This window comes from Ailuropoda melanoleuca, chromosome 8 (genome assembly GCF_002007445.2).
Source record: "Ailuropoda melanoleuca isolate Jingjing chromosome 8, ASM200744v2, whole genome shotgun sequence".
Taxonomy (NCBI): domain Eukaryota; kingdom Metazoa; phylum Chordata; class Mammalia; order Carnivora; family Ursidae; genus Ailuropoda; species Ailuropoda melanoleuca.
The window spans coordinates 124,003,079-124,029,952 of record NC_048225.1 but is presented as its reverse complement, the minus strand read 5'-3'; the positions used below and the strand labels follow the sequence as shown (position 1 = coordinate 124,029,952).

Below are 26,874 nucleotides of genomic sequence, written 5' to 3'. Positions count from 1 at the left end.
GAAGCACTTCTAACTCCACCATCCTCCCCTCTTCCACCCCAACCCCAGGGTCTGCTTTACCCACAATTCCTCCCTCATCTCCATATTCAGTCCCTTCCCCAAGTCCCCCCGCAGTCCTACCACTGCCACTGCCGTTCTTGCAGGATCCACCTGCCGCCCCTTCCCAACCCGGTGTCCTTCACAGGATTGCCAAGCCTGCTCAGAAGGAAAAGAAGAGCTGTGTCTCGTGCCCTGCTGCCCCTTGAGCGTGCTCCCTCCAGTGAATACCTGCCAACCCCCCCCCCCNCCGAGACTCACCTCTGCGCCATTCTTCCCGCCCCCTGGCCGATCCCCCACCCACCCAGGTCCTGCTCCTCTTTATTAAATCCCACTCTAACCTCACACCTGCAGCGAAGTCTGCTGTGTGGACACCGGTTGATTCTGGGGGCCCCGTCCCAATCACTCAGTAGTCATAGGGTAACCTCTCACATGGTTCAGCCTTTACTGTTTTGAAAATATTGTGTCATTTGTTCCCGAACAACCCGGTGGGGACAGGCATCATCGGCCCCCGTACACGTACGAGCCACTTAAGGCTCGGCGTCAGTGACTTACCCAATACCACAGCTAATAAGACACTGAACCCGAGGTCTGACTCGGACCCATGGGCTCCCCTCTCCAACACTCTCCCTTCGAGGATGACGGCCCCAGGGCTCCCCTAGAGCTCTCATTCCTAAGTGCCTGTTGGCGTGGACATAGCCAGTCCTGTTTTCTTTGCACTTTCCTGTTCTTATCAGTTGCGCCCGGAGCCCAGTATTTAGGACATCTCTGTTGATTGGAGGTCTCCAGTGATCAGGTATGCAATTGTCCTTTCTCCGATCGTCCCTCAGAATCCAGGACAGTGTTCTGCCAGCCGGAGGAACTCGGCCTGGGGTGAGGGCAGGCACCACTGGCGAGAGCTTAGCCACCTTCAGGGGTGCTGCAAACCCCACGGGCAGCGGAGCGGGCAGCAAGGCGGTCCTAGTGCTGACTAAGGGCGGCTGCCATGTGCTGGGCGCTGACCCAGGGCCAGGTGTGATGCAGTTCTTTATTTAACTATTTAGGCCTCACAACACATTTCCAAGGGAGGTACTGTTATTGGCAAACGAGGAAACTAATGTTCAGAGACGTGGAGTCAGGGTGCAACCCACATCTGTCTGAGTCCGAAAGGAGCACATAAATAGCAAAGTCAATATATATTTTAAAAATATGATAATCCCTTACTCCCTGAAGGCTTATTCTACTCTTGACTCTTCCTTTCCCAGAAAACAGAATTCTGGGAGAGGAAAGCAAGGGCAGGATGTACCTCATACGTGAACACACACACACACACTCACACACACACTCACACACACGCACAGATCAGTTATGCCTATCACCGCCACCCTGGATTTCCTAGCCAGGGTGAGGGTTATGAGGGGTGGAAGTCAGTTTCCCCAGGACCCTAGCCCTCATCCCCTTCCCTGGTGCTAAATAAAAGTGAATAAATACTAAATAAATACAACGGCCCCCCTACTGGCTTCCCCCTCCCTCCTGTGACCCGCAGGGCAGAGGGGGCAGTTTAGATGGGGATGGTCTCCCAGCCCCTTCCATCCACCACCCGTCCCTGCCGTCCAGGGCAGGAAACCAGGGCAGGGCCAGCCTGCGCATCGCATGGGGCGGGGAGGAGGGAAGGCCTCATCCTCTCAGCCCTCCCCGCTGTGTCCATGTGTCCGTGTGAGGCAGCCACAGAAGCCCCCTCTTTCTGGAACTCAGTCCGAGGCCCCGGTGCCCGGGAAGGGCAGCGGGGATGATGAGGCTATTTCCTGCCCGCCCAGGGGCGCCGCCGGAGGATCTCCAGAATCTGCGCCTTGCGGTGCAGCCAGTCCTGGGGAGGGGGACGCGGTGTGGACGGGGCCGGCTGGGGCACGAAGAAGCTGTACCGCAGGCGAGCCTTCTGGGGGTCGCCGGCTACCAGGACCTGCAGCGTTAAGGGCTGGGCCAGCGGCCCGTGGCCTGACAGTGTCTCAGAGGCGGCAGTGGCCCCGCTGTAGCGCAGACTGACCGCGCCGGGCAAGACCACATCCGTGGGCGAGGGCATCAGCGTGTATTCACCGTTGAGGGCGTAGGAGCCATCTGGAAGCTTCAGGGCCAGGTAGAGGCTCCGGACACCAGGGGCCCCCTGCTGCCGGACGAGGATATGCGTGGCCCCCGCAGGGATAGTGACCACGTTGTTGTATCCGTACCTGAGCAGAAAGAGAAGATGGGGAGCTCAGCATCTTCTGAATCCCCTCAGCCTTTCTGAGCTGTGTTCGTACGACTGTATGTGTGACTTTGCGCAGAGGTTTGTCTCCCCCAATTTACGTGAGGGGCCCAGCCTAGGTCTGAGCTACACGCCGACGCACCCTCCTCCCTCTCCTCCCTAGATCCCTTACTGAGGTGCCCTTCTGAGCCCGCCTCTTCGGTGCCAGTCCCATGCCTACTCTCCCTCCAGTAGCAAGTCCCCCCCACCCTGGGGAAACCCTTCCTGATGCCCACCAGGGCCCTCCCAGCAGCCCCAGGCTGACACTGTTGAACAGGTGGAACACTGCTCGAACTCGTGACTCACCTGTCTCCCCCACTAGACTGTACGCTTTTGAGAGGAGAGACAGTATCAAGTTCACCTCTGTGCCCCCAGGGCCAGGGAGGAGGAAATAAATAGTGAACGAACCTGAATTTTCTGAAGGAGCCAGACTGTTTAGTGCAGCTAGAACCGTCCCCACCGCACACCATGCACTTGTCAAACTTCTTTTTGGAGCCAATGACACGGTCACAGCCAGCATGGATGCAGCGGCCTTGAACACAGACGGAGGAGCTGTCCGGGGAACAGGGAGTCCCATCGACCACCTGCCAAGAGAAGGAGCGATCGATGCAAAGGGCTCTTCCTAAGTCAGGATGGGCTGGTGAGCCAGACCAGACCCATATCCCAGCAGGGAGGGGAGGCCTTAAAGGCTGGGCGGAAGGGTGAAGATCGGGTGTGGAGTGAGCCCCAGCTGTAGGAAGGGGTAATAATCCTAATGGCAACAGTAATTTTAAAAGCCACCATTTTCAGAACATTCACTCTGAATGAGGCACTGTGCTAAGTGCTTTATAAGCTAGATATAAGGGACGCCTGGGTAGCTCAGTCAGTGAAGCATCTGCCTTCGGCTCAGGTCAGGATCCCAGGGTGCTGGGATCGAGTCCCGCATCGGGCTCCCTGCTCAGGGGGGAGCCTGCTTCTCCTTCTGCCTGCTGCTCCCCCTGCTTGTGCTCTCACTTTTTCTGACAAATAAGTAAAATCTTTAAAAAAATAAACTAGAATATAAATCTCACAACCACTGTTTGAGGTTTTTAGAGATGAAACACTGAGATTTAGAAAGATGAAGAAACTCTCCCAAAGATCAGACGGCCGGCAAGCAGAGGTGCCAAGATGGAAAGGGCAGGTCTGAGTCTCAACACCAGCCCTGAACCTTGACGGTAGCAACCCAGACGGACGCTAGAGGGCGGCCGACGTTTAAGAATGCTCCCCAGGGGAGGGCCAAAAATTCTGCCAGGGCTTGTTCTTCCTTGGCCTTCAACAAGCCGCCCTATCTCAGAGAGGGAGTGCATGGACGCCACTGTCTCCAAGAGGCCTGCCCAGTGAGGAGCTGGCCTTCCATGAGCCGATCAAGGCCACCCCCGTAATGGATAGAGGAGCCCACGGAAAGGGGTCAAAGACTTGCCCCAAAGGCCACGCCCATTCTCACGCAATAGAGAGACGGGAACTAGGTGATGGGAAGAGAGAGAAAAAGAACCCAAAGGAAATGGGACGGGCTGGAGCTGCCTGACTGGCAACGTATCCAGCATCTGGGGCTTGTTTTCCCAATACCCGCGGACAGAGACGCGTGAGTGTACCCTGGGCGGGCCTGGCAGGGCTGCGGGAGCGCCAGCGAGGGGGCTACTTTGGAGGACTGCCATCAGAGAGCAGGGGGCTTTGGGAGAGAGCGTGAGCGCAGACGGCCCGGGCATGAGGCTCTCACCCGCGGCTCCAGCACATAGTAGTAGCCCAGGGCGCGGGCCTGGCAGGTCAGCTTGCACTGGTCCCGCGGGGCCACGCCCGTGTAGCGGGGCACCCAGTCCATGGGCCCCGGGAAGCTCTTGAAGAGGTCAGTGCGGTGGTTGTAAGCAGAACACTGCTCCTCACGGAAGGTCAGTGCTGTAGGGGAAAAACGCCCGTCAGTCCTCTTTCCTCCCGACATCCCACCTGAGGCCTTCCGCCTAAGCCCCTCGGAGCTCTAGACAGCGTGGCACCTCTCTCCTCCCCAGATTGCCAGAGAAGGTTCCCGAAGGGTGAAGTGACTCCCCTCAACAACAGGGACAGCCCCCCCCCCCAACTCCAGGGACGATGGTTCCTGCTCTACCTTACCCCTCGTGGCTTCTGTCCCTCCCACTCCTCACCTGAGCCAGTGGGGCAGTCCTGGGTGTTGCAGGAGCGGAAGCGGGTGCGGCGGCCCTCACAGTACTTGCCACCATTCCGGGGGACCGGCCGCGTGCAGTCCCGGGAAGAGAACTGGACACCGCCCCCGCAGCTCCGGGAGCAGTCGCCCCATGACCCCCAGGGGCCCCAGCCACCAGCCTGTGGGATCTGCAGAAACACAGAACGGAAGGGTGGGATCAGTACACTCTCTCCTGGGCTCAGGGCCGGCCTGCTCCTCCAGGCCCTCTGCTCCACCCCTGCCCCCGGATCTCACATTGAAGTCCTGAAGCTGGTCCACGTGGAGGCAGCGGCCCCCCATGCAGGCCTGGGCCGGCCCGCAGGGGGTGCCATCAGCCCAGGGTGAGTGCTTGGTCTGGCACATGGCGTGGCCATTGAGGTGGCCAGAGCACCAGAGGGCAGCACAGGGTGGCGGCAGCTGTGGACAGTGGTGTGAGTCGGGCCCGAAGGTCAGCTGGCACTGGCGATCAGCGTCATAGTCCTTGCCAGGGAAAGTCACAGGCAGATGCAGGGGAGCAGCTGGCTTGTCTAAGAGACAGTGCCCTGGGAATGAGGTAGGGATATGAAGTCAGCAACGGGCCGAGGGAACATTCTAGATTGCTAGCTGAAAGCCTGGACTCCCTGGGGCCTGATGGGTCCTAGAATCCAAATCGTGGGGCTGGAAAAAGTTTAAGTAGCAGATGCAATTTATTGGGTGCTTATTACATGAAGAGCATCGGCTAAATGCCTGACCAGCCTTTCTCATGTAACCGTGGCCAACACCTATGAGGTGTTTACCATTCACGCCTGTTTCACAGATCGGCCACACGGACGTGAAGAAACTTACAGCCACACATCTACACACATCTAAAGAACAGAATCAGGATAGAAACCCGAAGCCCTAAGTCTTCCTACCTGTTCTAATCGACTACAGAGCTCCTGAATCTGCTTCGTCTCAGCAACCCTGCCAGGCATGCACACCTCCGGTCACAGGTGACTCCCTTCACAGCCAGCACACTCTCATGCAAACAGTTTTGACCCTTAAAAGGTCAGCTCTCATTCTATTGCACCAAAAGTTGCCTCCCTTGACTATGCTATTTATGCTAGAGGAAGTGGGAACCACACAAAGACAGAAGCATTTCTCACCCCATCCCACACTGCAGAGGAAACCCATTTGAGGCAGGCAGTTTGGTCCATGCAGAATGCTCAGAAGAGCAAGTATGGTGGGGGGGCAGGGACTGAGCGCCGCCCAGGGAGAGGGGGCTGCCATCTGCCTACCGTAGCCATTGTCCAGGAAGTCAGTGATGAAGCGGGCACTGCAGGGGGACCAGGGCTCCTCGGGGTCCACGTGAGCCATCACAGGAGCCATGACGTGGCGGGAGGTGCTCCCAGGCCCATTCAGACCAACACATGGCTTTGAGTTGTCATGGAGCATGTTGAAGACGTGACCTGTGAGAGCAGAGGCCTTGCTAGGGTCCAAGTGTCCCAACTCTGTGCCCTCAGGGGGCTTCAAGCCCATAATAACCTGGTTGCAGCTGGGGATGGTCAGATCCATTCCCTATCCCACACTGCCCCCAATCTCCTTCTGGTGCTCTAGGGCTCATCAATAGGGAGCCCCCTCTGCTCTGTCTCCCCTTCCCCCCAAACACACTCAGGGCACCTCCGAACCCTCTTTTCCTTGTAGACAACATTCCTAACCCTGAACCCACCACTGCATCACTGATTCTTGTGAATAACATCTCTTTCAATCCACACACACACACACACACACAGAGTTCACAGTAAGTTTCTACACACTATCTCATTTAATAGAAAAATCTAAAAGTTTACACCCACAGCAAAGATAGGTAACAAATGACCCTGGACCTAAGCCTGGGGAGGAGGAAGCACCATGTTATGACCCCTATCTGCCTTCTAGTGAGCTCACTGTCCCCTTACCCTACCCCGACAGCTCTCTCATGCATCCCTGTTGCCCCACAGCCCCCCTCCCACATTACCCAGTTCATGAGCAGCAGTGAAGGCCGACTGGAGCCCATCATCCTCCACAATGGCACAGCTCCGAGCTGGGTCACACACAGTGCCCACATCAGCCATGCCCAGAGTGTCACAAGTAGAGACCCCGCACAGGTCCTGTGGAGAGAGATCATGGAAGATGCATGAGGAACCCAGACACCAGGGCACGTTGGGATGAGATCTAGCTTCGTGGGGTCCTGGGCCCTGAGTAGCCAGCATCGTCAGGGCCCGGATGGCACTGGCAGTGTGGCTGGGGCCAGGTGCCCCGTGGAACGCCTCCAGGGGCACCATTTCCAGCCCAGTGTGCACGTGGTGCTTCTTGGAGCTCCGTGGCACGTGGCCTACGGGGCTGATTGGGGCCTCACCTGCCGGGTGAACAGAATAGCCGTGTCAAAGTGGTCAGGGTCCGAGTCCTCAGGGGTGTTGAGTCCTCGCTGCCAGGCGCAGAAGCTGCGCAGGGTCTGGGCGGCACTGGGCCCCACTTGGGGCCCTTCCTCGCCTGGCCCCAGAATCACGAGCCGAGTCACCACCAAGCTGACGGGGTTGCGGATGCTTGGGTGCTTGAAGGCCTTGGCGGCCGCGGCCATAACAGTCAGCAGGTAGCGCTTCAGCCCTGCGCCGTGAAATGCTGCCATCTTGTCATCAGCCACGACCAGAGTCTCCACAAATCTACTCAGCGAAGCAAAGCGCTGGATTGGAAAAAGGAGGGGAGCACCATGAGGGAGCCTCCCAGACCCATGGCTCCTTCCTCCCCCCTTACTTCCTGGGTCTGGAACTCAGCAGAGCCAGCTGGGCTGCACATACCCCATGGGATTCCAGACGGGTCTTGGTTGGGACTTCCCCCAACCCCAAGTTCCAGGGCTTTTGTGGTAACTCTAAGAAATCAGCTGTTGGTTCTGAGAAGGGGAGGGGAAGGGGGTGACACGTCCCAGGGCTGTGTGAGCCCCAGAGGTGAAAAGCAGCTGGGACTGCCTCTGGGAGGGGCTTTGGGGTCCCCCAGGCCTGAGTGCGCTGGGGCCTGCAGGACTGGAGCTAGAGGGCCAGGCTGCAACGTGTCTGCCCTGTGTGGTTGGAGGAACAATTCAGTCAGCAGCTAGGGCCAGGGCCAGATCTCAGCGTGGCGGGTGTGGAGGGATAGCGGCTGGTCTGGATTAAAGTGAGAGAGGGAGGGAGGGAAGAAGGGGGAGGCCGGGAGTGGGAGGGAGGAAAGGATGGAGTGTCAGGCAGCCTTGCAGTCAGTCCACAGTGTGGGAAGGGGAATGACCAGAGGAGGTATGGGATGCCTTTCCTCCCCATCCACTTTTGCCCTACTTTGCACTTTGCCAGAACTATTTTGAAGGCAGCACCAGAAGCCAGAGGCCAATCCCTTGGGCTTCAAACCTCACTCCTTTAGCTGGCGGTGGGGGTGAAAATCAAATTTGGGGCACAGAAAAGAGTCAAGGCCCAGGGGGCTGTCGGAAAAGCTTTCTTGCAGGAGGTGGTGCCAGAAGAAGGCCGTGGCCTAGCAGGGCTGGGGTGGGCAGAGGGGTGGTCATTCCCAGCATAGAGTCTCTGACCCACCTCTGGGAACCCTCCTTGGGATCAGCAGCCCGGCCAGGAGAAGGGCTGGGGCAGGGAGAAACCAGAGCCTTCCTGAGAAAGGGGGCTAGTGGAAAGAGGAGAGGCAGGCAGAAGGCAGGGAAGAAGCAGAATGGCCAGCCGTGGAAGTGGGTGGGGAGAGGGTGAATGGGGGTCAGTAGGACAGACATGGCGGGAGGACGCCGCAGGACACAGACTCCAGGGCTGCCTACCTTGGCTCTTCGAGGGCTGGGGCTGGGATTCCCGGGAGGAGCCTTGACGTTGCACATGGGGCCCTGGCCGCTGGCAGGACTCTTCCGACGTAAGATGTGAGCCCCAGGCCCCCCGGCAGAGTTAAGGGTGCCTCCCTCCAGGGGTTGGATGTGGAGTTCGGTCCCCCGATACTGCAGCACCCCTAACAGGGCTCCCCCGTCCCAATGCAGAGATGCCACCGACTCTGGATCTCCGTTGATGGTGCCGGTGAGGTAGGTGCCTGGCTCGGCCCCTCCCAGCAGCTCAGGTGCTTGGCCCAGGTACTGCACCGTCAGCCCCTCGACCCGCACGCCGGGGTCCTGCTCCAGCTCTAGCAGCAGCGTCTCCCCAAAGGCTGGCAAGCGGTACAGAAGCCTGGCAGGGGCGCCCAAACCAGGCAGGACGCTGCCATTGAGCTTCTCTGGAAACACGATCTCCTCCTCCCGGGGGAGGGGGCCGGCCGGCCGGGCGGAGGGCAGGAGGGAGGCCAGCGGCAGCAGCAGCAGCAGCACCCGCCCCACCAGCCCAGAGATGGGCACGATGGGGAGCAGCAGGCGGGGTTGGACTCCCCACAGCCAGCACCCCGCCAAGCCCCTCCTGGGATGCCCGTCCGTCCGGGACATGGCACTGGTGCTGCAGCTGGGAGGGATTGAGGCCGTCTGGGCACCAAGTTCTGCCCGCCCTGGCTTTGGAAAGCTCGTCTCTGCAGCCTGGGGGCTCGGACTTGTGCCAGGGTCAGAGGCAGAGTTTTCGGAGGGGCTGGGGACCTTCAGAGGAGATGGAGAAAACTTGGCCCTTAGGCTTAGGAGAGGCGCCTAGTGGCCTGGCTCCTCCAAACTCTCCTCTCACACCCCCTCCTCTCCTGGGTCTTTGTCTCTCCCTGCCCGTGTCTTCTGCAGCTTCTCTGGTCTCTCCTTCTGGGCTCCCTCGGACTGTCTGGCTTTGCCTCTGTGCCTGCCCTGTCTCTGGCTCCTTCCGCTGTGCCTTTGTCTCTGTCTCTCTCCTCCTCTCTCTCCCGTGTCTATGTGTCTGTGGGTCTCCCTGTGGGTTCTTCCCAGCCTCTCTCCGCGCCAGCCCTTTTAAGCATCCCGAGCTTCTGCGATTGGCTGAGCTATAAGCCATTCAGCCAGGAGCTCTGTTGGTAGGACTCAGATGGGTGTCTCATTGCTTCCCAAAAATCCTAGTTTTTGTTTTCCTTTAAAAAAAAAAATGGGACTTGCCCAGGGGAGGGAAATCTCTAGCAGCCGGATGGATCATAGGCACTGGGCCAGCTGATGACATAGCCTTTCCCCAAACCCCACAGTCGGCTCTCAGCTGTCTCTTTCCCTTTTTGGTGGGACAGAGCCCCAGGAGGGGTAGGAAGTCAGGGAAAGGGCCTGGTCAACACGCACAGAAAGGCCATGGTCCCGGGAGGATTCTCTCTCTCATTCTCTAATCTGGCATGGCCTCCCTTTTCTCAGGGCTTCCTCGTGCTGCCCTCTGCCCCTGGAGGCTGGTTTCCAGAGCTGAGGCAACTGAGTAAACTGCCAGGGAAAGACCGTGGGGAACAGGTAAGGAAGCACCAAGAGAGCAGAACAAAGAAAGGAGGTGGCTGGACTTGGCTCAGGACGGGACTAAGCAGTGAGAGAGAGAAGAACTTGCAGGGATATGGGGCAGGCGAGGAGACAGTGATCAGGGAGTTTACTGCCCAAAGGCAGGATGGGTCTGCTTAGAATGGGCACATGGAGCAGGCAGCGGAGAAGGCAGGAGGGGTTAATGACTTTTCCTTTTACAGAAGGAGGATCCAGGGTGGCACCTCCTCTTAACACTCCTCTCCTTCAGGCTCCCCGTTCCTGAGTTACCACCACCCACCCCCTCCAAAGCCCAGAACAGCCAATCCGCCTCCATTCCCCCCAGGCTCCCCCTCCCCACTTCCTGACTCCCCATTTCCCTGGCCCAGCTCCCAGTAGCTTCCCCCAGGCTCTTGGCCCTGTTCCTACCCACTCCCAACTGCCCTAAACCCTCCCCCAGCCTCAAGTCAGCCAGCCCCCAGCACAGAAAGACTTGCTCTCTTAGGAACCCAGATGCACCCAGTCAGTCCATTCTAGGGAATCCCCACCTGGCTCCCTCTTTTGGCCCCACCGTGCCCTGAAAACACAGTCGTTCCTGGAATATCTAGTAATTTTTTCTCATTCCCCGTGGGACACGGGGAAGGTGGAGGCTGCACTGTATGTATAGGGAAATTAGAGTACTGAGAAGCGGGAACCCAGCGCCTGAGATGGGGAGAGTGCCTGGGGAAGAAGAGGTAGTGGTAGGAGAAGGAAACCAAATGATTCCCTTGGTTTGGTTCTGGAAGGGAGAACACTCAGCAAAGAGGTCTTGGGGGTGGCCTCTCGAGATAAGGAAGTAAAGGGTATAGAAGTAGGGGCAATTTCTGCCCACTCCAAGCTATGGCCACTCCTTTCCCCAGGATATCCCCAGGAAAGAGAATGCAGTCAGCGATCCCTTTCCTTTCCCAGAGGTACATCACCTGCCCCTACCCCCATTCCTCTACCCACTCTTTGCCTTGTCACCTCCTGTCTCCCAGATCATATCCGCAGAATGCTTCCTTTCCCCCTCCCTTCCTGCTCAGGTCATGAATACCCGCCTTGGTGCCCACCACTTCCTCAACTGCCCCCCACTGCCAGACCTACCTCTTGACCCACTACATGCCCTGACTCTGGTCCTAACTCTGGAGGGGGTTGGGGCTGTGGGAGTCAGACAACGGACAGGAGACCAGAAGGGCCAGGGGCAAGAGGAGCTATCACCAGAGGACTCTTACTGCCCCTTTCCAACCCCCCATCTGAGATGAGGACAAAGGGGGTGACTAAGCAGTGAGAGACAAAGGGCCTTAGAGTCACAGCAGCAGTGTGTGGGGGTGTTGGCCACAGGGAGAAAGCACAAAAGATGCAGTGTCCTAGGTACCCCCCCAGGAGCCCTCACCCCGGTCCCAGCTCAAGTTGCCTCCAGGGCCAAGCAGCCCAGACTCTATCCTGACTTCTCCCAGGCTGGATTAACGCAAATAAATGTAGTCCCCCCACCTACAGCATCGCCCTGCCCCCTCATCACGTTCACTGTGTTCCAGCTAGAGAAGGAGAGCAGGCTCAGGGAAAGGGTGGGGGGGAATGAGGGAGGCAGGGAGGCAGAGCCTCTGCCTGGCTGTGGGGGCTGCCCAGTCCACCCCAGTCCCAGTCAGTTCCCACAGCCAGGGATATGGCCCCACCCTTTGGTACGGTTCCCATTAGGTCAACTCCCAAGCTTGAAGTCTGGCTTTCCCCTCTTTCTTCACAGCTAAGAATTCCCTGTCTCTGCCACTTTCCGGGTCTGTCTGCCCCACCCTGCTGCACTGCTGGTGGGCTGTCTCAAGGACCCTGTCTGGGGGGGGGGGCGGATCTGGGGACGGCCTCTTTCCAGGCTCAGAGTGGGAAGCATGTCCAAACTCAACGGGTGGCCCAGCTGGAGCTGGGTTTGGAGGCAGAGGGAGCGAACAGGAACTAGCCTCCAAGGCGGCAAAACTCTTGGTGTCTTCCATACAAAAGTGGGATCAGACTCCTGGCAACACAAAGTTTCTGTGCCGTTGCCACTGGCCAGGACTAAGGCAGGGTCAGAAAGACATGAGGGAAAGAGGACCTGACCCAGGATGGAAGGAGGGGATGAAACATCTCTAAGGGCGCTTCCCGGGTCTGTCATTCTGCAGCTTCTGGAAAACTGGCAGACATCAGGGTCACCCAGAGGGGACCTCCCCTCCTCATCTGGGCTGAGGTGGCTCCTCTACACCCAACAGCCTGCTCCAGTGCTGGTGGCCTTGGCGTCCTCCTCTTTTTTCGTTTTGGTTTGGCGGGAACTCTCAGACCCGCCCAGCCGCGCTTGGGCCCCTGTTCCCTAGCCCACTTGGGCCATCTGGAAATTAGCTGGCTTTCTCCACTCCGAATCTTTTGGCAAAGCCTGGGGCTGTCCCGAGAGGGCCGGGCTCCGACGCCGCCACGCCACCGGGAGCGGGGCTCAGGCGGGGGGCGGGGGAAGCAGACGGGCGAGCGAGCGAGCGCCGGCCCCGCGGGAGCCGCAAGTTTCTCTGGCTCCCGCCGCAGAGAGTCAGTCACGAGCAGCGAGAAGAACCGTACCCGGCCGCCGCTCCGAGAGCGAAAGCTAAGCCCAGGCGCAGAACCCGGATGTTGTCGGCTCGCGGCGCCAGCGGCCCCGCCAGCTTCCAAGAGGGCGGCCCCGTGGTTCCAATAGGAGGGAAGCCGCAAGGCGGCGCGCAGGAGGCACTTCCGCCCGTTCTCCTTCCCGCAGTCCGCGGCGGGGGAAGATGGCGGCGCTGAGGGCTCTGCGCAGCCTCCGGGGCGTCGGGACCCAGGCGCTGCGGTTCGCGGCCGGGGGCCGGCTGCCGGTTCAGCCCAGCAGGTGAGACTCCGGGCGGCCCTCGACGCGTTGCCCCCGACGCCAGGGTTTCTCGGGTCTGGCGCCTCCGCGGGCCCTGTGACCCCCTAGGAAAGAATGACCCAGGCCTGTGACCCCTCGCCCGGGCCTGCTGTGCTGGGCTCCAGGATGCAGTGGCGCCCGCTCCGGCCGAGGGAGGAAAGAGGGGTGAAGTCGTATGGGGGGAGACTCTGCCCCTGAATGTTAGTGATAGTGTCACCTTTTCCTTGTGCCCTGCTGCTTCTCCCGAACCTCAGCATGGGTGGCGTGCGGCTGTTGAAAAGTCTCCTTAGACGAGAAGAGGGACGCAGTCCTGATGGAGTTAAAGGAGGAACACAAACCCAGACACCTCCCCCAAACCCCCTCCTCCCCGTTGGTCCCCGGACATCACTCAGGTCTCACCCAGGCTGAGCCAGGGAGCCAGCATGCTCCTCCCCGCGCCCCTGCACAGGCACTGCGCACGTCTTAGTCTTCGGTTGACCTTGAATACACACCTTGCGTGCATTCATACTCACCAAGATGGAAATACGAATGTGATGAGAAGTTGAAGGAGTTAGGATTCCCAACCTTGTATGCACAAGGGTGATGGGTGCAGTGATTCGAAGAATAAGTTGTTAGTAGGAATGGAATGTCTGGAGTTTGAGCTTGTTCTGCTAAAGCTACACTAACTGTATGCCAGTGACTTGGGCTTGGGGAATTCGAGGCGCCCTTGCCTGGGCCCACCTGAGAGTGCGTGGGAACAGAGGAGCCAAGCACTGTTGAGGCTCTGTGTCTAGGATCTGTCTTTAACTCCCTAGAGGTGCTCGGCAATGGCAGCCAGATGTGGAATGGGCAGAACAGTTTGGGGGAGCTGTCATGTACCCCACCAAAGAAACAGCCCACTGGAAGCCTCCACCTTGGAATGGTGAGTTCCCAGAGCCCCTGTCCCAACTCACACTCATCCCTGCCCCAAGCCGATTTCTGAGTGCTCTTGAGCTCTCCGTCAAGTTTGTGCCCTTGCCCTTTTTGCTTCTTTCACCAGCACTTCAACAAACACAGTAACACTGATAATACGGCAGGTATTTGTCAAGTAGAGAAGGAAAGGAAGAACATTCCAGGAGAAAAAGTAGGTCCTAATCAACCCTTGGAGGTCCCTACCAGATTTATATTTTTAGCCTCAGCTTTTTCTAGAGGTTCAATATATTTCCATCTTCCTTTGGTAGAAAAGGTGGTTTTTCCCACTGGTACCCGAATGAAATCTTCCAGACTACAAAACATTTTTCACCCATCAGAAGTAGCTCTTCCTTGTGACTTTTTTTTTTTTTTAAGATTTTATTTATTTATTTGACAGAGATAGAGACAGCCAGCGAGAGAGGGAACACGAGCAGGGGGAGTGGGGGAGGAAGAAGCAGGCCCATAGCGGAGGATCCCATAACGCCGGGATCACGCGCTGTGCCACCCAGGCGCCCCTCCTTGTGACTTTTTGATTTTGATCAGTGGTACCTACATTCTCCTAATTTCTCAGGAATGAAACATTTTAATCCTCTTTGGCTCTTTTTTCTCTCTTCCCTCCCTGTCTCAGTCCAAGAAGTCACCAAACCATGCAGGTTCTTTTATAATGTTGCATATCAGATCATCTTTTCCTTTCTTGTTCAGATCTGTTTTGTAGTAGACCTTAATTATTCAGGGGTGTCTTCACGGGGTTCCTGCCACCGATCTGGTCCGCCTCCAGCTATGCAGGACAATGTAATCACCTTCATCTTCCCCAAACATCATTTTACCATGGCATTCATTCTCTCGCTCAGAAACCTTCAGAAGCAAGAAAAGTGTACCAGTAACAGTAGCCAAATGCTTACCATGTGCCAGGTTTTTGATACGCATTATTTCACTTAGTCCTTGCAACAACTCCATGAGAGTGATACTAGATACCACTTTTGAGGAAATCATGGTGCAGGGAGATTAAAACTTGATCAGGGATACATACATGGATTTGTATTCGGGTCTATCTGACTCCAAAGCCCATGGTGAAGAATTTTGGTTGAGAAGTTAAGCTCTGGTTTCAATTCTCTGCTCTCCTATTTATCTGTGAATAAAGTGCTATTTCTAGCATCACTGTAAAGAATAAACGGGATCATAACGTGAACCACTTAGTGTAGTGACTGGCACACGGTAAGTCCTCTGTAAGTGTTGTTATTAATGATACTGATAATTGAACCACTGCCCCCTATAGCCATCAGCACTCGTCTTCTGCCTCTTGGTATGTAGAGTTCTGCAGATACTTCCTTGTCTCCAAGATTTGAGCTTTGTTGATTTCATAGCCTGGGATGCTCTTCTGTCTACCTGTTTGAGTCATTCCCTGTATTTAAGAACCAGCTCAGATCCTGCCTTCATGAAGTCTTCACAGTGTTCTTTTCCTCCTTTAAATACTTAACGGCTAAGCCACTTACTTGGTAACTTGTAAATTTGGCCTCTGTTACTTGTTCCTCACATGTACTTATTTCCCAGATTAAATTGTCTGCTTTTTGAGGGTTAACACTGCCATTCGGTAGTAGCAAGAATTAAGTATACATTTCCTGATTGATTGGGCATTCATCAGATAGATTTGGAGGGCAGTGTATCATAGTGGTTAAGAATGTAGACTGTGTGGGGCGCCTGCGTGGCGCAGTCATTAAGCGTCTGCTTTCGGCTCAGGGCGTGATCCCGGAGTCCTGGGATCGAGCCCCACATCAGGCTCCTCTGCTGGGAGTCTGCTTCTTCCTCTCCCACTCCCCCAGGCTGTGTTCCCTCTTTCTCTGGCTGTCTCTCTCTGTCAAATAAATAAATAAAATCTTTAAAGAAAAAAAAAAAAAGAACGTGAACTGTGGAGCTGAACAGGTTGAGATCAGTCCTGACTCTGCCACTTGCTAGCTCTCTGAGAAGTCATTTATTCTCTCTGGCTTCAGTTGCACCAATAAAATAAGGATAGTAATAGTAGCTACTGCGTGTGGTTGTTAGGAGAATTAAGTTAATTAAAATCAGTAAAGTGCTTAGAGTAGTGCTTGGCACGTAATGAGGACTATGTGAATGTTATTAGTATTATCATTTTTTTTAAAGGTTTTATTTATTTGAGAGGGAGACCACATGTGTACGTGCACATGTGTGTGCCAGGGGAGGGGCAGAGGGGGAGGGAGAGAGAGAATGCTCAGGCCGACTCCATGCTGAGTGCAGGCCCAGTGCAGGGCTTGATCCCAGGACCCTGAGATCATGCCCTGAGCTGAAATCAAGAGTCAGATGCTTAACCGACTGAGCCACCCAGGTGCCCCAGTATTACCATCTTTAGAAAGGTATCTGGGAGACATGGAAAGTGTGAGGTTCGTGCGTGGTCCCTCTTGGCAGAAAATTTAGATCTTTCTCCCCTTTTTCCCATGTAATGGTCTTCTTCCTGGTTATGTTGGCGGTTAGGGCATTAACAGGATGTGGAATGGTGATACGGAAGATCTCTAGGGAGAGGCTAAGTCCTTGCTGTCTCTTGGGGGTTCTCTAGGGAATTATCATTTGGTCTGAACTCTTCCCCACTTCTCAGATGTGGACCCTCCAAAGGACACAATGGTGACAAACCTGACCCTGAACTTTGGGCCCCAGCACCCAGCAGCCCATGGAGTCCTGCGACTAGTGATGGAGTTGAGTGGGGAGATGGTGCGGAAGTGTGACCCCCACATTGGCCTGCTGCACCGAGGCACTGAGAAGCTCATTGAGTACAAGACCTATCTGCAGGTGTGGGGGCGAACAGAAGCCTGCTGGCGGGACCTGGGGATGCCGTGGCCTGGGACTTTGCCAGTTTGCTGCCCCCAAACCCCGGGGAGGAGGGTGTTGAGGATATGAGGACAGTCTTGGTTGGGAGGATGGAGGGACGTCGCAGGGGATGTGTGACTGAATCCATCTAGATTTGGTTTTTCCAGCAGAAATGCTTGGCACCCAGAGCTACACTCCCAGCTTTTCTCCAGATGACTTTTGGCTGGCCCCTTTACCTTTTGTCTAGTGCCTCAGTTTCCCCATACTAGTACGTCAAAGTGGTGTCCCTGGGGACAGGGGAAGAGGAGAGAGACGTCAGCTCCCTGGGATTAACAGCTGATTCTTGTATCTTCCGGCTGTCTTAAGTTTGTTTTCGAAACACTCTGAGTCACAGTGACCGGGATGGAGTTTGTGGCAGTGTGCCGTTTTTAGGAGAGCTCCGTGACCCAAATGGTGAGGGTCAGATTGGAAGGAACTGGAGCTGGGACAGGCATGTGAAGTTTTTTCTTACTATCATGAAGAAAGGTCTTGCTCACAGAGGGTGACGGGGGTAGGATACAACCAGCTGACTAGGACGTGATGCCCCCAGAGAGTCCAGGCAGGGATGGTTTCTGGTCCCAGAGTATGGAGCTAAAGCCTGCAGCATTAACCCACGTCACAGTGACATCAGGACAAGAACTGGCTGCGCCAGAGACAGGCGTCCTAGCCCCGCCTCCTTCCTGGAAGCCGAAGCTGGTTCGGTAGACAGCTTGACTAGCTTTCTTGACATTCTGGGAAAAGAACCATTTCTCCCCGACCAGAAGCCAGGCCGGTCCTTCTCAGGGCTCTGTCTTCCTTAAGTCCCTCTCTCCCACCCAGTGAGTCCTAGGACTGGTTACGTGTCTCCTTCAGTGTCTCAGAGAGGCACACTTGCCTGAGACAGTCGTGGGCCGGAGCAGTGTGGCCAGAGGCGTGCTGGAGCAGCTCCTGCCGGCTCGCAAGAAGAGATTGTTAGGTTTTCGGAATTTTGTGAGCCGGTTGTTAAACAGAGGCATTATTAAAAGTTAAATTACGTTAGCTCACAATTTAATAAATGATATTAAAAGCCAAGGTAAGGAGTACTTGAAGCTCATCCCTTTCGTACTTCGCTTTGCTGTGCTCTGAGGTGTGGTGTTGCACGTACTCGGCGGCAACACCGTACGATGGTGCGCTGCTGTGCCCAGCGCCGTGTTCAGTTACGTGGCTTAAAACTGGCCCTGCTAAGTGGATTTTCACTATGGAAACTGGCACGCACAACACATCAGGGTTCCCTTCCACCCCTTCAGAGAACAGATTTTTAAGCATTTTCCAGTATATGCTACTGCATGCTGCCTTGCTTAGCTCCTGAGACTAGAAGGCTTTATGCAGCACTGACTTCTGTTGCCCACGGAGAGCAGCGCTGTTGGCGGGCTGTCTGAGGGCTCCTGGCCCGTGAGGGGTGACCCCGGTTCTTCCCTCTTCCAGGCCCTTCCATACTTTGACCGGCTGGACTACGTGTCCATGATGTGCAACGAGCAGGCCTACTCCCTGGCTGTGGAGAAGTTGCTCAATATCCAGCCTCCGCCCCGGGCGCAGTGGATCCGGGGTAAGCCCCGTCACCTCCCCGCGGCCCTCCCCGGCCTTTGCCCAGCTTGGGCGCGTCGAACCCAGCTTAGTGTGCGGACCCCAGGCTCTGCCCACAGCTGCTGTGTCAGTGTCGATCCTTGGCTCCTCTGTCATTCCCTTGTTGTCTTCACCTGTCTGCAGTGCTGTTTGGAGAAATCACGCGGCTTTTGAACCACATTATGGCTGTGACTACACATGCCCTGGACATTGGGGCCATGACTCCTTTCTTCTGGATGTTTGAAGAGAGGGAGAAGGTAAGAGAAGGAGGCTAGGATAGGCAAGGGGTTCAAGAAGTGGAGAAGGTTCTTGAAGGAGACGAGAGATTAAAAGGAGAGAGAACATAGAACATTTAGAGGAAGAAGGTCTATTTAACTTGGGTTATGTTCTTTTTTCTTTCTTTTCTTTCCTTTTTTTAAGACTATTTGTTAGAGAGCACAAGCAGGGGGACCTGCAGGCAGAGGGAGAGGGAGAAGCAGGCTCCCCGCTGAGCAGGGAGCCCGACGTGGGGCTCGATCCCAGGACCCTGGGATCATGACCTGAGCTGAAGGCAGACGCTGAGCCCCCTAGGCGCCCTGAACTTGGGTTCTGTTCTTAAGAAACTCTGTGTCGTGGGGTTGGTTGGTCACCAGAAGGCGGGGGGCAGGGGAGCGGACTAGCAGGTTGTTGGACTTGGGGCCCAGGATTTTGTCACTAATTCCCAGTGTATCCTATCAAGATGTTTGAATTCTACGAGCGCGTGTCTGGGGCTCGGATGCATGCTGCCTACGTCCGGCCAGGAGGTGTGCACCAGGTGAGCCTGCTCCCCTTTCTTCCCAAACTTCCAGCCCACGCCTGTATCGCCTGTGGCCACTGGAGGGCAGCACTGGCCGATGGAAACGCTGACCCCATAGCCATGGGGCCGGGAGACTGAGCCCGGCTCTCTGTCTTTCTCCATTTGGCTTCTAGGACCTACCCCTTGGGCTTCTGGATGACATATACGAGTTTTCTAAGAACTTCTCTCTTCGAGTTGATGAGTTGGAAGAGGTAAGATAGGAGGCAGTGGGGAAAATCCCTCTTTTCCGCTCAAGAAAGGCTTGTGGGGTTTTAGTCCCTAGTTTTAAAGAACCACAGAGGCATCTGAAGGGGTTATGAAGAGCGTTCCCATCCAGTTTTCTTGATCAGTAGATGCTCACCAACAATAGGATCTGGCGAAACCGAACAGTTGACATTGGGGTTGTGACAGCCGAAGACGCGCTTAACTATGGATTTAGGTGAGAGGAATATGACTTCCGCGCTCGGGTATGGGGGTTCCAGCCTGATACCTCGGCTTCAGGAAGGTGTGGCGCCGTCCGTGCTGCACTCTGACTAGATCCCACACCCAAAGTGTGGGGGAGGGAAGGGGGAGACCAAGGAAGAGAGTGTGCCTCCTTTCCTGGTTCGTGGAAAGGGACCCTTGTTCCCGCTCCACCCTCCAGTGGCGTCATGCTCCGGGGCTCAGGCATCCAGTGGGACCTGCGGAAGACCCAGCCCTACGATGTGTATGACCAGGTGGAGTTCGATGTTCCTGTTGGCTCTCGAGGGGACTGCTACGATAGGTAAGGCCCAGATCCTCTCAGCTCATTTTCCGGCTGTTTTCCCTGTCTGACTTTGTCTTGGCTACTTTCTTTATTCCCGTATTTTCCAGTAGGTGTTGGAGCTCTTGTGTCTGTGAAGCTAGGTGGTTTTTCAAAGCCATTTTCTTTTACCTTTCTGTCCTCATCTCTTAGATGTAACTAGTTTGGGCTGCATTTTTGTAGCTGAGAAAGCTGAGGCGTAAAAGTTAGAGATCAGCCTGGGATTATCCTGTTAGTGGTGGTTGAGACTAGAATCCTCCTGATCCAGTGCTCTTTCCACTGGATTCTAGGCTTCACATTCCATTCCTGTTTACTGACCCTGAAAAAGATTGGCTTCTCTTTTCTTTTTGAGTCGATTTGACCCTCACCCATTCTATAGTCCAAGAAGTGTCTAAGAGGGTAATTAAAGAGGAGAGCACTACAGGACACGGGCTGAGAAGATCAGGAGAGGACTTGGGGCAGGAGCCAGCACCAGAGACTAGAAGTTTTACCTGGGTGGCCAGGCCCCGTAGAGATGCCGCCCTGGGAGGAAAGAGGGAGGGAACACGTTAGCCAGCACCCTGGGCCAGCCAGGCGCGTCCTTGCCCGCCTCGCATCTGATGCTTTGACTGAGCCTCTCACTCTGAACGTGTCTCATCCCCTTCAGGTACCTGTGTCGGGTGGAGGAGATGCGCCAGTCCCTTCGAATCATCGAGCAGTGTCTGAACAAGATGCCTCCTGGGGAGATCAAGGTTGATGATGCCAAAGTGTCTCCGCCTAAGCGAGCAGAGATGAAGGTTGGCTCTGGGGAGAGAGACAGCCAGGGAGGGGGGTCCTTGGATTACACCCTTCTACTCAGTTTTCCCTTTTGAAAGAATTCACTGTAGGAGTCTTAACCTCCCACGGCCGCCTCTCTCGCTCACTGTGTGGGTTTTCGTCTCCCCCAGGCGGGAGGTTATTTCCTGTGCTGCGGGAAGGCCTGGGAGACGTTTGGATCTGGCTCACTGCTGCTCCCTTTCTCCTCTTTCCAGACTTCCATGGAGTCATTGATTCATCACTTCAAGTTGTACACGGAGGGCTACCAGGTCCCTCCAGGGGCCACATACACTGCCATCGAGGCTCCTAAGGTGAGGAGAGGGGCAGCCCAGGGCACTGGGGGGACTGGAGACAGATGCCCAAATACATGCTTGGTCATCAGCGAGAGAGAGGACAGGCGGGTGAATAGAGAGGCTTCGTTGGCAGAGGAAAGTGTTCTTCCTGTTAACGGAGGCAGCCGACCTTCTTCCTTGGACAGGGAGAGTTTGGGGTGTACCTCGTGTCCGATGGCAGCAGCCGCCCTTACCGGTGCAAGATCAAGGCTCCTGGTTTTGCCCACCTGGTAAGAACCAACCCCAGTGATTCTCACTCCGTTCAGTGAATCAGTCGTTAGTGACCTTGGTTGGGATCTTGGTGAACTTCCCTTTCTTCTCGTCCCACCCTGCTCACCTTGCCTGACATGGGCTGTCTCCATCTCTCCAGGCTGGTTTGGACAAGATGTCGAAGGGCCACATGCTGGCGGACGTTGTTGCCATCATAGGTACAAGGCCTGTTGTGTGGCAGAGATGCCGTGGACGAGGGAGTTTGGGACTCTGATGGGGGGGTGGTGCGGGCAGAAACTGAACACTTCCTGTTCAGCGGAGGCTGCGGGCACGGACTCAGATCGTCGGTCTGCGGGGCACAGTAATGAGTTCTGGATTTTTGATGACACCGCTTTTTTTCTCCTCCCGCTGATCTCTTAGGTACCCAAGATATTGTGTTTGGAGAAGTGGATCGGTGAGCTGGGGAACAGCATCTGATCCCCCTGCCTGCCTGCTTCCTCCTTGGAGCCCTTCTGTCCCGGACAGGGACCGTGTTTGTGTACATGTGTGTACACGCCCGTGAACGCTCAGCCATCAGGCTTTCTGTGCATGTACTAGAAAAGGAGAAATCGTAATAAATTAGCCGCCTTCTGGCCCCTCTGCCCAAACCTCTGGTATGTCTTTCTCAGTATCTTACCATCTTTCACTTTGTTGGAAAAGTTAAGAATGTAAATTAACCCTCCAGTTCTCTGTGAGACTCAGTTATCGCCGGTTTTTCCTGTTCATCTCCACCCCCTTCTCTGACTCTTGGCCTTTCCGCTTCTCCATTCCCCATTTCCTCTTTTCCCCTCAGTTCCCCCTGCCCAAACTTGGCTGCTTACACAAGTTGGTAAACCTCTCCAGTCAAGACAGGGGTAAAGTTCCATGTGGAAGGGCAAGGGCTACGGTGGGGTCTCAGGGACTCTGAAGGGACAGTTCATTCCAGATGTATCTGAACATAGGGTGATGGCCAATTTAGATGGCCTTTCTCAAGCACAGGCGTCACCCCTGTCCCTTGGTGCCTAGGGCTTGGTCACTGAAGGACTGAGGCATGAGAGCCCAGATCTAACTCCCTTAGTTGGCCCTTCCGGGAGCCGCCCGGCCTCTGGTGCAGGAAGGGGAAGGGGCCAAAGCTGGGGGAAGGCGGGGCAGGAAGGGGGGAACTCTGTGGTCAGGGAGCCGCTGAGCACAGCTGCGCAGTGCTGGCTGAGCGTCCGATCCCTGCTCACGGCCCTTCAGCCCCCGGCCCAAGATGATTCCAGCAGTGGTCTTGCTCTTACTCCTTTTGGTTGAACAAGCAGGTGAGAGGGTTTGGTGAGGGCCCATGAGCTGGGCCCCAGGGTGGGAATTGAGGGCACGCGTCTGAGGGCCGAGGCAGGGGCAGGCGGGGAAAGGCTGGCAGGTGGACACAGGGCTTGGTTGGACACCGAGACCTTGAGGCTGGTCCCATCTGGTCCCCATCAGGGCACAAGAGTCCTAGTTCCCTCCTTCCATGTCTCCTTACTTTTTCAGGATTGATCATGGGGAAGGTTTCAGTCTGGCAGGGGAGGGAATGGTTGTATGATATGAAAAGCGGGGCTGGGGAGAAGCTCCTTTCCCATCATCAGCATTTCCTGTGAGGTGCCTTCGGGCTAGTCCCCCGGGAGCTGATCTCTAGCTGAGGGGGTAATATTCATAAAGCCCCTCTAGGAAGGCGGGAGGCTGTCCTTCGGCTTGGGAGTGAGGCAAGGATGGTCAAAGTAGACGCGTTTTCTGCTTCGGTGGGTCATCGCTAGCCTGGACCCCTCTGCCAACAGCTGCTAGGAATAGGGGGTAGCCCTCCGTGCCCGGTTCTAGAGGCTTGAGCACCAGCCAAGAAATGGAGGCAGACACGGGGAGGTCTCAGCAGCTCTAAGGCTGCAGGCCCTCAGTTTCTGAACTGCCCCTTCTTGCTGGCTCTGGGCTGGCTCTGTGTGTTTTGATGAGGGTTGCGGCTGGGGGCTGGGGAGGAGGGGTTAGTGAAACTTCGGGGAAGTGGGAAATTGAAAGAGACTGGCCAGGGAGCCCAGCCACCCAGCTGTGAGGTGGAGGGAAGGATTCCTTGGGTGCCGTCCTGCTGCCACCAGATGAGGACGGAGTGGGGGCACTGGGGCAGAAAGGTTAGGACGCGAGCCCTGAAAGCGGAAAGCCTGGGTTTGAGCTCCAGCTCCGTCACTTAGCCCTCTGGCCCTAAAGGAGTTACTTAGCTTTTCCAAGTCTGCGTTATATCCTTCATAAAATGGCGATAATGATGCCCCCCCCAACCCCCCACCCGGTAGTTTTTCAATTTATGTAACATTGTGCGAAAGCGCGTCATGGCACCAAAAGTACCACACACATCAGTCACGTGCCCGTGAGCTCTTCAGATAGGGACTGAGGGCAGATGGGGGCTGGTGCTCAGACCCTATTTGATTTTTTAAATTGCACAAAACTTCCTCTCTCTGTGGCCCAGAGCGAGTGAGTAACAGGGCAGAGTGCCCGGAGACGGAATCCGGCTGTGGTCATCCCCCTGAGCCCGGGCAGAGACGCTCGCCCAGCCGTGCACACAGCCATCGGGGTCTGTGAGGCCTAGGAGAGTAGACACCTGTTCTTCCGTTTTTAAGCCCACTATAGCGGGCCAGAGAGTGATGAGACTGAGGCTCGGAGATGACCAAGACCCGGGTAATTGCCTTCCCTCCCTTCCTCGGTTCACATCCTTCCTGTCCGGCCCTCAGCCACAGGTCACAGGACTTAGCAGAGACACTCCTGTGGTTTCTTCAGTGAAATTTGTCACTGCCTGTCCCTCACCCTACCCCTCTGGGCTGAGGTTTTGGTCTTTACCCAGTGAACTCAAACAAGTCCCTTAAGGGCTGTGAAGTGCTCAGCGGCGCCTGAGGAGCTGACAGGGCGCAAACCAGAGGGCTGGGGGCTGTGGGGGGCTGAGGGGCTCCCTCCCGGGCTCTCAGCACCTGTAAGTTCCATCACAGCAGGCAGCAGAACCCCCACACTTCCTGTCCCAGCCCTGCCCCAGGTGAGGGAGAAGGGGAAAAGCTGAGAAAAATAGGATCCAGAGAGAAAGATCAAGTGTCTTTCCTGGGAGGCTCCCCACCAGGCCCTGTCCCACCTGCCAGTTCTGTCCTCTGAGTGCCGGCTCTTCCCTGACGCCCCTGACCCCGCGGGCACTCTCTGTCCCCTCAGCCGCCCTGGGTGAGCCTCAGCTCTGCTATATCCTGGATGCCATCCTGTTTTTGTACGGTATTGTCCTCACCCTGCTCTACTGCCGACTTAAGGTAAGGCTGGGGGAGGGGGCTGGCAGGAGGCATGGGAGGGCCAGGTTGGCTTTGAGGAGAGGGAATTACAGGGGTTCCCCGCAAAGCTGGGAGGTATGGGGTTGGGCCCACTAACTTTGCCCTTGCTGATTAACTTTCCCCTGCTCCAGATCCAGGTGCGAAAGGCAGCTGTGGCCAGCTACGAGGTATGTTCCCTTCTGTGCCTGAGTGTCAGTGTAACAGGCTCCAAGCTTCCGAGGTCCCCCTCCCACTTCCCCCTACCCACCCCGCCACCTAGCCGAGTCACAAGTAAAATGTTCAGCAGGTGACAAGGGAGAGTGGATAGTGACAATGAGTATGTGAGAGCCGTACGCGGTGTGTATGTGTGCCTTTGCAGCCCCGTGGGCAAACGGGCATTCATGCCCAAGTCCCCACGTGAGTGCCATCTGGCCCAGGTGGCCAGCCAGCCCCGGCCGCATACCTCACCGGGTGGGGAAAAAGAGGCCGAGGGACCCTGAAGGAGGCGTGGATGTCTAATGCCTTGTCCCTTTTGCCTCCGCAGAAATCAGATGGCATTTACACGGTGAGTGAATCTGCCCCACGCCCACCCCAGGCCTGGGAAGTCAGAAGAGGGTGGGGTTTTGTGTGATCTTTGGAAGACATGGGGTGGATGGGGGTGGGTGGGAGCCCTGTGATGGACTCAAGCTCCTGACCATCCTCTGACCTCCACCTCCAGGGCCTGAGCACCCGGAACCAGGAGACATATGAGACCCTGAAGCATGAGAAACCACCCCAGTAACTTTAGAACAGATGCCCTTGGCCACCTCCTTCCCCTCCTGGTTCTTCTCCTAGCCCTCCTGGTCGGCATCACATATGCCCCCCGTTAATGCCAGCTGACCCTACCTCTGTAATGATGCTATGCCCCCCATTATTGGACACCAGTGGTTCTTCCTTCCCACCAAAGACCTCTGCTCAGATGCTGATCATTAATGTTTATATCCTAATCTCACCGCCTTTCCCCACCCTTCTCTTTCCCGTCTCCCACTCCCCCTCAACAATGGAAAGAGAATACCACCAATAAAGCCACCACAGCCTGGGCTCTATGCATTTATTTACCATATATTTATTCAGTCTCTACTAGGCGCTAGGCTGGGGACTAAAGATGCCACTTTGAGTAACCAGCTCCCGACCTCACAGAGCTCACAGTGTGGTAGACGTCAGGGCGATGTTGCTCGGTCGAGGGGTGAAGGCTGACCGTGCCTGGGGCAAGGATGAGACTCTCGGCCCCAGGCCCGCTGACCTGCAGCTGGAACAGGGAGTGAGGTGTCAGGAGTCTAGGCATATTCAGAAACGTCGGAGCCTAAAAAAATGACGTCTGCGCCCAGCTTGGCTTTCTGCGTCTGGCAGCTGAACCAAGGTTGGGTCGTGGAGTAGCCTGGCTCTCCAAGCCCAAACAGTCACCGATCTGGATCAGAGCGAGCTTCAGGGAACAGCGTGGGGACAGCTCGCAACGCGCGCACATCTGGGCATTAGCGTGGCTGAGAAGCCAAACATGCAGAGCGGATGGCCTGACGAAGCCTCGAGCGATCTCCTGATGGAAGATTTTACGGGAACAGTGAGTTTTCCGTGGGTTCTGGGGCAAGAGGGATCTTACAGGGCCAGGTAAGTGTTAGAGGTGGGTAAGGCAAAGGGGAACAAATGGGGTCCAGATGGGAGTTCAGCTCCTCCGAGTGCCGCCAGGGTGGCCGGCAAAGGAATCGCCCCGGTCAGGTGCATGTCTGTCCTGTTTGCGGCTCTGCCAGAGGCAGGATTGCCTGTGGGATCTTCATCCATCAGAGGCTGCGGGTCCTAGCTCCAACCCAGCAGCCCCGGCAGAGTGGGTCTCGAGTCCCCAGACAGAGCCCTGGCCACCCCCGTGCTGGGCAAGACTCTGCTGTGCACGGCGACTCACGCTGCCCGCCTCTCGCACCTCTCGCTCACTCACCCAGAGAGGAAGATCCGGCTCTTCGAAGTTAGTGAACCTGCCCAAGGGCATCTTGCAAGCGACAGCCTGAGCTGTCTTTGTCCCCACACATCTTGCCCCACGAGACATGAACAGAAACTGGGGAAGAAAGGGAGGAATGTCGCCACAGGTGGTGAGGGCCTTGAAGGCCAGACTGAAGACTGATCAACACATGCAGGAAGTGGGAGCCGGGTCTGGTGTCTGGGACGCAGTGATTTCGGATGAGCTATGACAAAAGAGCCAGGGTCGGGAGGTAACTGCTTTAAGTGTGAAGTGGGAACAAAATTTTCTTGGAAGATGCCTCTTCTTCCTTGCACTCCGTTTTGGTATTGTGAGTCTCCCACATCAGCCCAGCCAGATTTCCATTCCATTTTGATTTAATCTGGAAGACCTGGCCTCTAGCTGGCCACCATGTCTGTGAGTTCCAGACCTGACTACCTGGCCAGTTCTGTGAATAGCACCCAGATAATAGGCGGAGAGATTTGGAATGGGTGTTCCCAGACAGGGGCTCTAGGTGAGAGTTTATTTATTTGTTTGTTTGTTTAAAGATTTTATTTATTAG

General features: G+C 56.0%; 3 protein-coding genes across 3 annotated transcripts; 2 read left to right on the top strand and 1 right to left on the bottom strand.

Annotated features, from left to right (window-relative positions):
- Positions 1 to 340: 340 nt before the first annotated feature.
- On the bottom strand, positions 341 to 9,415 carry ADAMTS4 (ADAM metallopeptidase with thrombospondin type 1 motif 4). Its single transcript, XM_002928738.4, has 9 exons — positions 8,269 to 9,415; positions 6,844 to 7,167; positions 6,463 to 6,595; positions 5,744 to 5,914; positions 4,743 to 5,029; positions 4,450 to 4,636; positions 4,032 to 4,207; positions 2,705 to 2,880; positions 341 to 2,240 (listed from the first exon to the last, which is right to left on the bottom strand). The coding sequence occupies exons 1-9, from the start codon at positions 8,908 to 8,910 to the stop codon at positions 1,814 to 1,816; spliced, it is 2,523 nt and encodes an 840-aa protein (XP_002928784.1). The 5' UTR covers positions 8,911 to 9,415; the 3' UTR covers positions 341 to 1,813.
- Positions 9,416 to 12,371: 2,956 nt separating this feature from the next.
- NDUFS2 (NADH:ubiquinone oxidoreductase core subunit S2) lies at positions 12,372 to 21,673 on the top strand. Its single transcript, XM_002928733.4, has 14 exons — positions 12,372 to 12,709; positions 13,522 to 13,628; positions 16,266 to 16,456; positions 17,957 to 18,077; positions 18,239 to 18,351; positions 18,813 to 18,887; positions 19,043 to 19,120; positions 19,262 to 19,347; positions 19,552 to 19,671; positions 20,336 to 20,465; positions 20,700 to 20,795; positions 20,963 to 21,046; positions 21,187 to 21,244; positions 21,447 to 21,673. The coding sequence occupies exons 1-14, from the start codon at positions 12,615 to 12,617 to the stop codon at positions 21,482 to 21,484; spliced, it is 1,392 nt and encodes a 463-aa protein (XP_002928779.1). The 5' UTR covers positions 12,372 to 12,614; the 3' UTR covers positions 21,485 to 21,673.
- A 514-nt stretch (positions 21,674 to 22,187) lies between these two features.
- Positions 22,188 to 25,421, top strand: FCER1G (Fc fragment of IgE receptor Ig). Its single transcript, XM_002928736.4, has 5 exons — positions 22,188 to 22,345; positions 24,240 to 24,331; positions 24,481 to 24,516; positions 24,873 to 24,893; positions 25,047 to 25,421. The coding sequence occupies exons 1-5, from the start codon at positions 22,297 to 22,299 to the stop codon at positions 25,107 to 25,109; spliced, it is 261 nt and encodes an 86-aa protein (XP_002928782.1). The 5' UTR covers positions 22,188 to 22,296; the 3' UTR covers positions 25,110 to 25,421.
- Positions 25,422 to 26,874: the final 1,453 nt, after the last annotated feature.

Excerpts from the sequence above, each read along its gene's own strand:
- FCER1G (XM_002928736.4), top strand. The coding sequence starts at position 22,297 with ATGATTCCAGCAGTGGTCTTGCTCTTACTCCTTTTGGTTGAACAAGCA. Across the intron at positions 22,346-24,239 it reads CCTTTTGGTTGAACAAGCAG|CCGCCCTGGGTGAGCCTCAG; the intron begins GTGAGAGGGTTT and ends CTGTCCCCTCAG. Across the intron at positions 24,332-24,480 it reads TGCTCTACTGCCGACTTAAG|ATCCAGGTGCGAAAGGCAGC; the intron begins GTAAGGCTGGGG and ends CCCCTGCTCCAG.
- NDUFS2 (XM_002928733.4), top strand. The coding sequence starts at position 12,615 with ATGGCGGCGCTGAGGGCTCTGCGCAGCCTCCGGGGCGTCGGGACCCAG. Across the intron at positions 18,078-18,238 it reads CCGGGCGCAGTGGATCCGGG|TGCTGTTTGGAGAAATCACG; the intron begins GTAAGCCCCGTC and ends ACCTGTCTGCAG. Across the intron at positions 18,352-18,812 it reads TGTTTGAAGAGAGGGAGAAG|ATGTTTGAATTCTACGAGCG; the intron begins GTAAGAGAAGGA and ends TATCCTATCAAG.
- ADAMTS4 (XM_002928738.4), bottom strand. The coding sequence starts at position 8,910 with ATGTCCCGGACGGACGGGCATCCCAGGAGGGGCTTGGCGGGGTGCTGG. Across the intron at positions 6,596-6,843 it reads CTATTCTGTTCACCCGGCAG|GACCTGTGCGGGGTCTCTAC; the intron begins GTGAGGCCCCAA and ends CTCTCTCCACAG. Across the intron at positions 2,881-4,031 it reads ACTATGTGCTGGAGCCGCGG|GTGGTCGATGGGACTCCCTG; the intron begins GTGAGAGCCTCA and ends TTCTCTTGGCAG.